Here is a 13,101-nt window from a genome sequence, read left to right as displayed (position 1 = left end):
CTCTCCTCTACCAATGCTCTCTTCCTAGACTCTCCCTAACTCTCTTCTCAGACTCCTCTGAGACTAATTCTGCACTCTCTTCTTCACCCCATCCCTCCATTTTAAATCCTGTCCATATTCATTGATAGCACAAATATTTTTGAACACTTACTCTCTATGAAGCACAATTAGAGACACTTGGGATGGGATACAGGTCTCTGCCCCTGTGCAATTTACATTCTAGTAAAAAGAGAGAAAGAATAAATAATAATCATAATAAATTAATGGATTATAAGATATGGTGGAAATGAATGATGAGTGCTTTGGAAAAAAGAAAATAGAAAGCAAGAAAGGAGGTTCCAAAATAGGAGGAGTAGGGGAGGAAAGTACCAGGTTACAGTTTTAATTAGGAGTGTCTCAATGAGAAGATGAGCTGAAGTTACCCAAGCGAACTTGTGGGTAGAGTGGGTTGCAGGCAGAGGAAACAGCCAGTACAGGACCCTCAAGGCAGGAGACTGTTTGATATGTTTGAGGAACAACAACAAGACCAATGTGGCTGCAGTGCAGCTTGCATGTGGAGAGGAAGGTAGGAGATGTCAGAGGGGAAATTAGAGGGGGGCAAGAACAGGTCTCTACTTTGAATGACATAACAGCTACTACAAGATTTTGAGCAAAGGAATCCAATGGTCTGACATGTTTCAAGATGTCACTCTGATTGCTGTGTGGATGGGGGTGATGGTTAAGGTTAAAAGTAGGGATACCAGTTAAGTTGACTATGCAGTGATGGAAGTGGAAGAGAATGTCTTGGAGCAGGATGGTTATAGTAAATGTGATGAGAACTGACAGGATCCTGGGTGTATCTTGAAGTTAAATAAATTCAAAATTATTTCCTAATGACTAGATGTAGATATGAGGCGAAGAGAGGATGAATCTAAAGTTTCTGGCCTAAAACATTGGAAGGATGGAGTTGTCATTGTCTAGGAATAAAAGGAGGACTCTAGGTGAAGCAGCTTTGGAGGGTACATCAGATACATTTCAGTTGAGGAAACTGAGCACAATGGATTTGGGGATAGGGGATTTCCTGTAGGAGCTAGAACTCACATAATTGTGGGAAGAGCTGGAAAAGTGAAGATCCAGAGAGAGGAGTAAGAGGATGGGTAATAGAGTTGCCACCCAACCAGTCCAAGAAACCCTGGCATGACCGACCACCTAAATGGAACTGTCAGGAAGAAACTTGTGGGGATGTCAATGGGAAGCTGTGCCTCCGTGTAGCTATCATTCCTGTGAGGCCAATACCAAATCATAGACCCATGGCCACTGTTGGTCAGAGAGTCAGCAGGTAGAAGGAAGAGCCAGGTGTAGAGCAGAAGAGAATGAGAACAAACTGAAACTTGCACCTCTGTGCCCCTTTATCTCCACATCTAACCTTGACAAACTTCAAGGAATAATGAATGGTTGCCTCTACTTCATCCTCCAAATCTCTTACCAACTTTAACCCAGAACCATAAAGTGATGGTTCTGTCACAGAAAAAAAAAATACCATAAACTTAGTAGCTTAAAAAGAATATGTATTTGTTCTATCATAGTCCCATGGGTCAAAGTCTAGACAGGGCTTACTTGGGTCCTTTGTTCAGGATCTCACAAGGCTGCAGTCAAGGTGCCCACTGGGCTACATTCTCATCTGGAGGCGTGACTACAGAAATACTTTCTTCCAAGCTCATTCAGATTTTTGGCAGAATTCATATTCTTGTGGTTTTAGGCCTTGGGGTTGCCAGCTTCTTATTGACTTTGGCCTTCAGGACAGTGGCCTCCACCCACTGTCCCCTGCCACAGGCATCTCCACAGCCCTCTCATAACGTGGCAGCTTGCTTTCCCAAGACTAACAGGAGAATTTTGCTGTCAGTCAGCTGAGACAGTGTCTCTTACATTCACGTGAGTGGTATCTCATTTTCCATTGTTTAAAAGTAAGTCATAGGTCCTGCCTGAACTCAAGAGGAGAGGAATTATACAAGGGTTTAACTAACTCATGGTCACCTTAGGGTGTGATTGCCACAGAAGGGGATTCTGAGATATATAGTTCCACTTTAACCTGTTTAACATAATACAAACTATACAGAAGGAAAAATCAAGAGATCATATTAAGACTCGTTAAATTTGAGATGTATTAAAAATAAAAGTGGAGAGGTTGAAAAGGCCATTGGATTGAGACTAGATTTGGGAGAGATGTCCAATGACTCTCAGATGTATACTCCTAATCCAGTCTCTACTCAGCACTAGAGATTCATAAATCTATGCGATATGCATCTTAATAGGGTCAAAATTATTCTCTCCTTCAAAATCTCTCCAAATCTGTTACTCTTTGAAACTTCCACATCTTATTAAATGTACCACCATCCATCCCTTTTTTCAAGGCAAATCCACAAGCCCTACTTGATTCCTCTTTCTTTTCTTTTACATTCAACCTGTTGTAATTCTCTTGGTTCTACTTCCAAAACATAAATCCACCACTTAATTCCATGTCCACCATTACCACCCCAGATCAAGCCACTAGCACCCCTTCCCAGACTTTTGCAAAGCCACTCCTTCTCTTGACCCTTGCTGTGGACTGCATTGTGTTCCCCCCAAATTCATATGTCAAATCTGTAACCCCCAATGTGACTGTATTTGGAGGTAGGGACTTTAGGAAGTAATTAAAGTTAGATAAGTCTGTAAAAATGGGCCCTGATCTGATAGGACTGATGTTCTTGTAAGAAGAAAATGAGATACCAGAGACTCTCCCTCTCCCCGTGTGCATGCAGAGAAAGACTGTGTGAGAAGTAAGAGTAAGAAGGCAGCGATCTACAACCAGGTGCAAGATCTCACCGGAAACCAAGCCTGATGGCACCTTGGTCTGGACTCCTAGCCTCCAGAACAGGGAAAATATAAATTTCTGTTTTCTTAAGCCAGTCTCTGGTTTAGGCCTTGGGGTTGCTGGCTTCTTCTATTTCGGTACTCTACTTAATACCTTCTTTAAAATTAAAAAAAAAAAAAAAAAAACAGATTTATTTATTTATTTTTTATTCATGAGAGACACACAGAGAGAGGCAGAGGGAAAGCAGGCTCTATGCAGAACTCTATCCCAGGTCTGTGGGATCGTGCCCTGAGTGAAAGCCAGACGCTTAACCACTGAGCCACCCAGGCATCCCAAATTAACACCTTCTTAACTGGCCACAATTTCTAATTCTCTCTCTCTTTATTTTGCTTATTATATTACCAACTTTTCCTCATTATAATGTGAAATTCAAAAGGACAGTGTCCACGTATCCTTTGCTTTCTGCTGTGTCCTCAGAGTTTTGGATGCTGCCTATTACACAGGAAGCCCTCAATAAATATGTGTTTAATCAAGAATTGAATAAATACAAGACTATGGCTGGAATGAATTCTTTTAAATATCTTTTAGTACAGTTTTACTAGTATTGCCATAAAATAGATTGCCAGAATGGAATTGCTGGGTCACAGAGTACACACATTTTTAATTTTGATAGATCAGAAGTACTGCTTTTTAATATTTAGTGTGACTGATTTGCCACTTTAAAATTTAATTATCACAAATTTAATTTTTTTTCCTCTTCTCTTTTGAAAAATGAGCCATTTTGAAGCCATTCTTTTTTTCTTCAATGTTTTTATGGTAACTGAGGCATCATCGTCCATTTTGCAAGAACTCTAGCTTTTGCTTTATTGATTAAATTGATAGAGCCCCTTTGTCCATAAAGAAAAAATCTATGAATCGAATCTTCTTTTTGCATTGACCTCCCCCCATTACAAAATAAATTATGTATTCTGAGAGAGGGAAAAATGAAAACCCCTCTTTCCACATCATTCTTCTTTTCTGAATGTAGATATTTGTGGGAGTAGAGACATAAAAGTGCACACTCAAAGTACTAGCACATGCATACTCCAAACCAAACACTTTGTTTGAAATTTACAATTGCTTTGACAAATAGCCCCTGAGTCATCAATTAAAATTATACATATCACAATTACTTAAAAGGAGAATATGTATTTATACTTTCTTGAAATCTTTCAAATTACACCTTAGAACAGGAGTTAGAACCCAGAACTAGGAATGCTTTATCATTCTATGTGGTCATCAATAGTGTCCCTCATCTTTCCAGCTGCCTCATAGCTGTTTGATATGCACAAGGGACCAGTGCAAGAGTATGGATGACTTCACATAAACATGTGCCCACTGTCAGAAAAACACACACCAGATACATGTGATTCTAATAGTGGTCCACACAGGGGATAGTATAATTGGCTTCAATTCAGCCCAATTTTTATAATCCCCACTTTGATTGTGATCAAAAGACAAACATCTGCATCGAAAGAATAATTACAAATTTTGAGAGAGAGGAAACATTCAATAAAGATTTTTTAAACCTTATTCTTAAGAAAATACTTTCCCATTACCTTTTATATATGACGATCCATACTTATTGGCTGAATAATATATAAATGAATTCATTAATTAATTCTTGGCAGATTTTTTTTTATTTCATCAATCACTGACCATGACCTATATACCACAATAGGGCAAAACGTTAAAGTCCCATTATTCTCTCAAATTGCATTGTAGAGCTCTTTATATCAAATTGGTTCTTCAAATTTTTGTCTAATGTTACTCAGTGTTTCCCAACCAATTTTCATCCAAAAAAATTAGGGTGACTTTCACAGCCCACTCCAGTCTTGCCACCAATCTCTTTCCAGCCTTAATCCCCATTATTCCCTACACTTCAGCTCCATGCAACTCCCAGCTCATACCCAAACATATCTTGCATTTTTCCTTCTGTTCTTTATTTCTTCTAATCGCTCACATTTTTCTTCTCCTCAAACTCTGCATCTTTCCTGAACTAGATCAGATGCTACCTCCCAAGTAAGTCTGCCCCCCACTCCTCAACCTCCTCCCTTCCCAATTTGAAGTATCCCTTCATTACTTCCCTGTCACTAGGCTACAGCACTTAACACCCCCTCAATTGTGTGAATCTGTATTTATTATTGACCTGCTCTAGTAGATTATAAGGCCCTAAGAGTTAAGGGCCTGTGTTATCCATCTTATGTCCTCACAGCAACTTTACAGAATCTTGTACATACTAGATGCACAAAGGTGTTTAAAGAATTGAATGGGGGGCACCTGGGTGGTGCAGGTTGGTTAAGTATGTGACTCTTAGTTTTAGCTCAGGTCCTGATCTCAGAGTCATGAGATCAGGCCCAGAGTCAGGCTCCATGCTCAGTGTGGAGTCTGCTTAAGACTCTCTCCCAGCTCTCCCTCTGCCCTTCCACCACCTCTAAAATCAGTCAAAAAAAAAAAAAAAAAAAAAAAAAGAATTGAATGGAGCTCCTGACCAAAAATAACGGATGTTCTAATGTTCTATTAACCATTTTGGCAGCTCTGTCATGCCACTTAGCAATACTCCCTAGGATATGCCCACTCTTCATGCAGGTAAAACCATAGGCCATGACCCTAAATGGTTTTTCTTCTACTTTTTTTGTATTATGAGTCAATCTTCAATTCTGGAGCAACTTTGCATGTATGTGTGTGCCATCAAAAAATGTTTTTGCCTTACCAGCCGGGAGGTATGTAGGCAGAGATGGCACTGATAGAGTCAATGCACATATGAAATCTGTAAATTTTCTGTATTAACATTTTGTAGGCTGGGAAGTCTCATACTTAGATACCTATGGATAAGTATTCAAGGCTGATACTTGGCTATGGGTAATAAAAGATCACTTCTGTATTGAGACTGATATGACTTCTATGAAATGAGTAGTAAGTTTAAATATGTTGATCAACTTTGGTGAGGTTAAAGATTAACTTTGCAAGTGGAGAGGAAGATAGATCTCCAGAACCTATGCCTCAGTTGATCTTGCTTTCAAAAATCTACAGAAACATTATGTGTTGCCTTGTCAGCCTTAAAATATATATATCATCCTACCGATTGGATGTACTCTGTCCAAAGCCAGGGCTTTTAGGTAACAGTAAATAAGGGCTTTTCTTACTTCTCATGTTTTATTTGTAATCTAAACCAGAAACTTGACTATAACCCATTTGTTACTGTGTCATTATGACAAGGACAACTATAACTCATGATAAAACTAAAACTAAGAAGCACCCAAGTGGTTCAACTAAGAAAAACAGAGGCTGATATCATTAAATTTAGATTCCTCTGAAGCTCTCTTTAAACAAAGGAAAGCAAACTTTTGATGTGACATATTCTCTGGATCTTGGCATTCGTGATAACTAACAAGGCAAAGGAATCTTGTATCTGGGTTAGGATTTATAGGCCAAAAGTCACAGATTTTAAAATGAGGACCCCAGGATAAAGAATATAGACAGAAAAAAAAAATCAGCTGGGAATGAAGTTGATGGTGACCAGAAAGATTAACCCCTACCAAAATGTAATAAGCACACACAATACTCTGTTGCTGAGCACAGCAGTGCCCATACAGCACTGTTTTGGTTCATTACCAGGAGCAGGGTAAAAAGATTCCTAAGGGCCAAGGTAAGTGGGTTCAGTGAAAATGCACCACAAAGACCAGAGGGAAAGCTTTGGAAACTGCTGGATCATCAGATCAATAGACTCAAAGATGACTAAGTTAGGTTGCTTTATGCAGTTTAAACATTTGTGCAGGGAGTCTCCCCACGCAGCCTTTTATTGACAGCTACAGATCAATGGTAATTTTTGATCATTTTCAACCTACATAAACCTATTGACCCCATGGCCACCTTTGGGGCACTTCAAGTCATCAAAAATAATCAGAGGAGATGGTGTAAAATTGTCAGACTGCTGAAGACTCCAAGTAGTTTCATGTGCCCCCAGGAGCAGAGTTGAGAGGTTAAAATGTAGTTCAAATTGCCAGCAGAACCTCAACTGGCAGAGTGTTCCAGAGAGTCTTGTCTTTATGTCTCATAAAAGGACATGCTGATTTGTATCCAATGCATATGTCTTTTTTTTTTTTTTAAGGCTAAGTCTCATTGGAAATATTAGATTGTGGAGGCTAGATTATTCCTCTTTTCTTCTATTGAATCACACTCTATCTGCTGCCTAACAAAAGTAGCTAATATACTTCTGGCATAAACATATGAATATTAGGTGGACACAAACACGGAAAGGATGAGGACACACTGGAAGCAAGCAGAGGCTGGTCGCCCAGAGATCAGGGATAAGAAGAAATCTATCACCTAAGAATCAGGAAGATGGAAGAGTGAGGAAAAAGAAGGCACAAAATAAAGACAATGAAGAGGAAGAAGTGAGAGTATTGAATCTAGATCATCTCTGTAGGGGAAAGAAGAAGCCAGAGCAGAGGAGCAAAAGGGAAGAAAATGACTTTTAATGATGGCTTTTACCAGTCAACAGAGAAGAACACTACATCCCCAAAGGAAGGAATTTAATCCAAAACACTTAAGATAGACAGCGTTCAAGCAAATCTTCTGAATTTAAGGGGAACAAAAAAAAGTAACTGAATAAACAAGATACAACCCAATCCACAGAATGAACCGTGCCTAAATTTTAGAGCAGGATTCTAAAATAGTGAACTTTGGTGCTGGAAATCCACTCAAGAGACAATAATATAAATGGTTTCTTTAAATGTCAAAAAATATATTGGTAAGGATCATCTTGCCATTTATAAATTTTACGCATTCTTTTTCATGTGGACTTTACTAAACACTGACAAAAAGCATGGTCATTAATGAGGTTTATCTAAGGGGTGTGTGTGTATGCGTGCGTGTGTGTGCGTGTGTGTGTTGTAGCTCTTCAGAAATAACAGAATACGGGAACTTGTCCTCAGCATAAATTTATGCTAAAAAATTCTCCTTTATATTTCCAATATGAGATTCTTTTTTTTTTTTTTTTTTTTTTTTAAGATACAGACCAAAGTAAGCAAAACTACTATGGTAATCACCTTTTATGGGAATAAACCTTTAAACCTCTCTGTATCAGGCCTGTAGGAACTTCAACTCGTGATCTGCAGGTCATATTTCTACATTAGGTGGCGGAGGTTTTGAGGCCAGGGCGTTTTGAATACTTTTGCTTTCTGAGGATCTGAGCTATAAATGTTTATTAAAAGGATCTATAATGAAATCAGTTTTGTTATTTTTTTAATGGTTGCCTGGAGTGTGTTGGATGACTGAATGCCCGTTGTTAATCATTAAGTACTCATGTTACCAAAAGTGTTTGATAGTATTGCCATCTAGGGGCTGAATGGAATTCTCAGCTCTGAAATAAACTGTAATTGAGCAGGTGCTGCTATTGACAATATACATATGTTTTTGCTTTATAGCCCACATGCTTTTCATGTTTCTTATAACAAAAGCTATCTCTAAATGTCCCCCAACAGCCTACCTTTTTTATATATAATCTGTTAGAGGTGATTACTATTTGCTTTGCAGCTTATGCTTTTTTGGCATCTATTACTGAATATTCTGAACAAAGAGTTTTTCTTTTTTGCATTATTAATCTTGCCCATGTTTGCCCTATTTCTACAGAAAAGGAATCATTTATCAGAAAAGAATGTTTGTAATCGGGACTTGTAGCATCTTCAGATTTAATATTCATTATGGTCATTCTAGTTCTGTGCTATATTTATCTAAAAGACCAATCCAATGTTGTGGAGAAATAAGTTTTAAATATTTATGATCTAACTTTTAATATTTTAAAAAAGAGAAATTAGTATTTCTATAAAATTTGTTTCAGAGTCTGGTCGCTTAGCAAATGTTTAAATATTAAAAGATTTCAAGAGGTTAGCATGTAATATCATAATGGGACTTATTGAAAGAGGAAAATTGACTTACAAGTTTTTGATAAATAAAGGAAATTATATTTTCTCTGCTTGTGTTTAACGGATAATAAGAGACATTAAACAGTTGAAACTTATAACCAAGAAACTGAGAAAAGAGTGTCAAAAATTATATCTATGATGTTTTGGTTTTGTCTAACCAGTTTTTTGGAAAATGGTTTAGTTCAATTTTGCTCCTTGTTTTAGATTTTATTCAAAATGATATTTGGATGCCTCTACATTAAGGAGAATGTCCATTCACATAACTTTGACGCCTTCAGGTACCTACTCTAAGAAATAATTTCCTTGGGATGCCTGGGTGGCTCAGCAGTTTAGCGCCTGCCTTTGGTTCGGGGCTTGATCCTGGCGTCCCAGGATCCAGTCCCACATTGGGGTCCCTGCATGGAGCCTGCTTCTCCCTCTGCCTCTGTCTCTGCCTCTCTCTCTCTCTCTGTGTCTCTCATGAATAAATAAATAAAATCTTAAAAAAAAAAAAAAAAAAGAAAGAATTTCCTCTTCTCTCCCTCACATTCGTCCTTCTGTATCCACCAAGAAGAGAGGACAACTAAAGACTGTCTGTCATATTTAGGGCCCCTGGGTGGCTTAGTCGGGTAAGCATCTGCCTCTGGCTCAGGTCATGATCTCAGGGTCCTAGGATTGAGTCCTGCATCACACTGGGGTCCCAGCTCAGTTGGGAGTCTTCTTCTCCCTCTCCTTCCACCCCCCAATCGTGTTCTCTCTCACTAGCTCTGCTCGCTCCCTCTCTCTCTCTCTCTCTCTGAAAAAGAAATTAAAAATCTTAAAAATTTTTTTTCAAGACTGTCATATTTAAACATCTAGTAAACCAAGTCTGATCTTACACATCCTTAAGTGTAACTATCCCATTAAGCCAGTCAATACTTCCTTATGAGTATTCACATCCAATGGGTATGCTACACAAAAGAAACTGTGTATATCTGGGTGTCTCTGGGTGTGTCTGTGTCTCTAGGTGACTGTGTGTATGTGTATGTATGTGTCCCTGGGTGTGTCTGTGTTTTCCCATCTATGCACATATTACCGGTTCACTTGCAGACATAGTTTTTATTTGTAAACAGACCCATCCATCCAGCCCAGATACAGAAAGAGCGCCCTGGGCTCTTTCAAACCATGAAGACTTTTAGTTCTCGCTTTTAGTTATGTAATATATGCTAAATGTTCTCTCCAAACAGGAAAAAAAAATCTAATTCTACTATTTTCTTTTAAATTAATAAAAACCAAATTATCAAAGCCTAAGTAACAATTACTTTTGGTAAGCTTTTTAGTTTTAGTTATGGTGTTTCTAACAAATGAGAATATTTTCACATATATAGCACCAGTAGACTTGTCTAACGGTACTTGTGCACAGTTCAGTTCACTTGTTTTTGTTTTCTTGTGTCTGTTTCATTGCATTTGTAAGATGTAAATACTCACCAAGAGAATGAGAGAGAGAGACTGAGGAGAGTCCTATGTATAAACAAATGGTGTTGGATTTACTGCTCCAGTTAAATCTCCAAACCCTGAGGATTATCCCATTCTTTGTCATGCAACTTGGTGCCACTGATTTCCATCCTGAGCTGGATGCAGCACTGACCTGAAGCATCATAGATTTTTTTTTTTTTTTTTTTTGGTGTTATATATCACATCCTTTGGGTTGAAGCTCTGGAAAGGCAAGGATCCTATCTGATCCATACTTTGTGTATGTCTGAAATTATACAACATTAGATAATATATTCAAGTGTCATGCAAAATTTAAAAACCACATTGCGTTCTTAATAATTCAAAACTCAGTTATGATATTTGTACTGTCATTGCTAATGTACCTTGGTCGGAGAATGCCTTCCAGCAATTGTTAGCAATTCCTAAAGGAAAACTAACCTGGTAATTTTTGTACAGGGAACAAGTCATCAAGCCCACCTGTTTGGGTTAGAACCATTCACAACATATCACATTGGAATTGTGGCCACAAACCAGGCAGGAGAAGTTTCAAGCCCCTGGACTGTGGTTCAAACCCTGGAATCTTCCCCAAGTGGACTGGGCAACTTTACAGTAGAACAGCAGGAGAACGGCCGGGCATTGTTGCTACAGTGGTCAGAGCCTGTGAGAACCAATGGTGTGATTAAGGTAATGTCTACCCGAATATGAAATCATATTTGGTGTTCTCCAGATAAATAGATGAGCCCTGACATGTCATCAGGTCACTGTGGGAAAACACCCTTCACCGTCTGTTTAATCCTCCTTGATAGCTCCTCTAGGCACTTAATCAGAGATCAGAGAAAACTAGCTCCCATGTATTATGCTTCCTATGAACCCAATACTGGGCTAAGTGCTCTCCGTGGATTATCTCATTTAATTTGCACATCAGCCCTACCAGGTAGGTACCACTAAACTTCATGAGGCATATAAAGGCTAAATAATTGCCCAAGCCCACATTGCAAATGATCGAATTGCAATTTGAAGTCAGGAAGTCATGCCAACACCGAACTCTAAATGGCTGTTCTTACTGCCTCCTGAATTATCCTGCCCAGTTATCTGCTTAAGTCTTTCCTAACTTGCACTTTGAGCAGACCTCAGTAAGCAAAAGACAGGAAGCCCCCCCACCATGTCTGCTAACATGCCCACTTCCATGTGTAGCCGTCTTATTGATGTCATAGGTACATCTCAGGTTTTACCAGCCTGTGAGCACAAATAGGGTTGCATTTCCATTATTAGACTGTGTTTTGTTATTTTCAGTGATCACCCACATGCAAGCCAGTCTTCATCTCCCTTTTTGGATGTTCCTCCCCAACAGTTGTGGTGACTTACCTGTCAGTCTGTTACTGCCTCTAGGCCTGGACCACCACTCAGGCCCTGATCAACTATCTTCTGCAGGCTGGGACTGCTGCTGCTGTAGACACTCTGCCTCCTCTTGACCACTCCTTCTCAAGGTGTCAAAGAGCACCCCATTAATTCCACATAGAACAGTTATGACTGGAGAAAGCTTCCCTGAAAACTCTATGAGGAAGATGACAACAGAAATTACCTGAAGCAATTAACTTAGAATTGTAATTACAGCTCATGGGCCCAGGCACATCCTCGTGGGCCTCCATATAGTAGCCTTACTGCTTAGTACAACGGCTGCTCCAGGCCTGCCACAGCAGCAGAAGCAAGCTGCTTTCTACCAGCCTGCCCACATATGACAGTGCCTGGCTTCCTCCACTCTAGGACAGGAGACTTCAGCCACAGGATCCAGGGTCTTAAAATCCAAGCCACAGCCCTAAGATCCTATCAGAGAAAGAGTCTCTCTCTTCACACCCAACAATGCATCCATCCTTGTGAGTGTTTGTTTTCCATTCCAATGTCTGCGTCTTCCAGGCATGATTGACAATAGGAATACCTAATTCCTTTACCTTCATTGACATTTCGCCAAGTATTTATTGAGCTTCTACTAAGGGCCAGGCATTTATTCAGGAGTGAATAACACAGTCAAGATCCTTGCTGTCACACACCTTACCACTGTGTGTGTGTATGTATGTATATACATGAATGGTGGGAGTACAGAGAGACAAACAAAAAGTATACAAATAAGAGAATTTCAGAGAAGGATGAATACTACAAAGAAAATTAAACAGAATGATGTAATTGTGCCTGCTCGGGCTATTTTAGAATGGATGATCATTTGAATTGAGTTGACATTTGAGCTGAGCCCTGAATGACAAGACCGAGTCAGTCATGTGAAGATATGAGAGCAAAATGTTCCAGACAAAGTGAACAACAAATGCAAGGCCTGAAGCCAGAAATGAACTTGGTGTATTCAAATGAAGGGAAGAAAGCCAATGTGGTTAAAGCATTGTGGGGAGAAGAAAAAGATGAGAAGGGCAGATTGGTAGGAGGTAGATTGTGCCCAACCTTGTGGGCTATGAAGAGTTTGGAATTTATTCTAAGTGTGATGAAAAATTACTGAAGGGGTTAGGCAATGGAATAACACGATCAAATTTATGTTTTCCAAAATCACTCCACTGCCATGTAGAAAATGGACTCTAAGAAGACCAGTGGAGCTTTGATACTAAAAATTTAGAATTGAAGGTGCATGGAATTACAGTGGGAATTTCTACCCTACTGTGAGGGTAGAAATGTGGGTGGATTGGAAAGATATCCAGAAAGCAAAGCTGACAAGCTCTGTTAATGGACTGGATGTGAAACATGAAGGAAAAGGGATTTTCAGGCCTTGAGTCATTGACTGAGAAGGTAAGGCTGGAAAGTATACAGGTTTGAAGGGACAAGTAGGCAGCTGAAGATGTTAAGTCTAGAACT

The 13,101-nt window shown here is 39.2% G+C and overlaps 1 protein-coding gene across 1 annotated transcript in view; it reads left to right on the top strand.

Moving 5' to 3' along the window:
- USH2A (usherin) overlaps nucleotides 1-13,101 on the top strand; it is a 702,892-nt gene that overhangs the window by 634,066 nt on the left and 55,725 nt on the right. The window contains 1 exon segment of the mRNA XM_038586435.1: nucleotides 10,705-10,932. Coding sequence (XP_038442363.1) covers nucleotides 10,705-10,932 — 228 coding nt within the window.

This window comes from Canis lupus, chromosome 38, assembly GCF_011100685.1.
Source record: "Canis lupus familiaris isolate Mischka breed German Shepherd chromosome 38, alternate assembly UU_Cfam_GSD_1.0, whole genome shotgun sequence".
NCBI classification, from domain to species: domain Eukaryota; kingdom Metazoa; phylum Chordata; class Mammalia; order Carnivora; family Canidae; genus Canis; species Canis lupus.
Note: the sequence above shows the minus strand (reverse complement) of the source record. Positions and strands in the feature narration are given on the sequence as shown.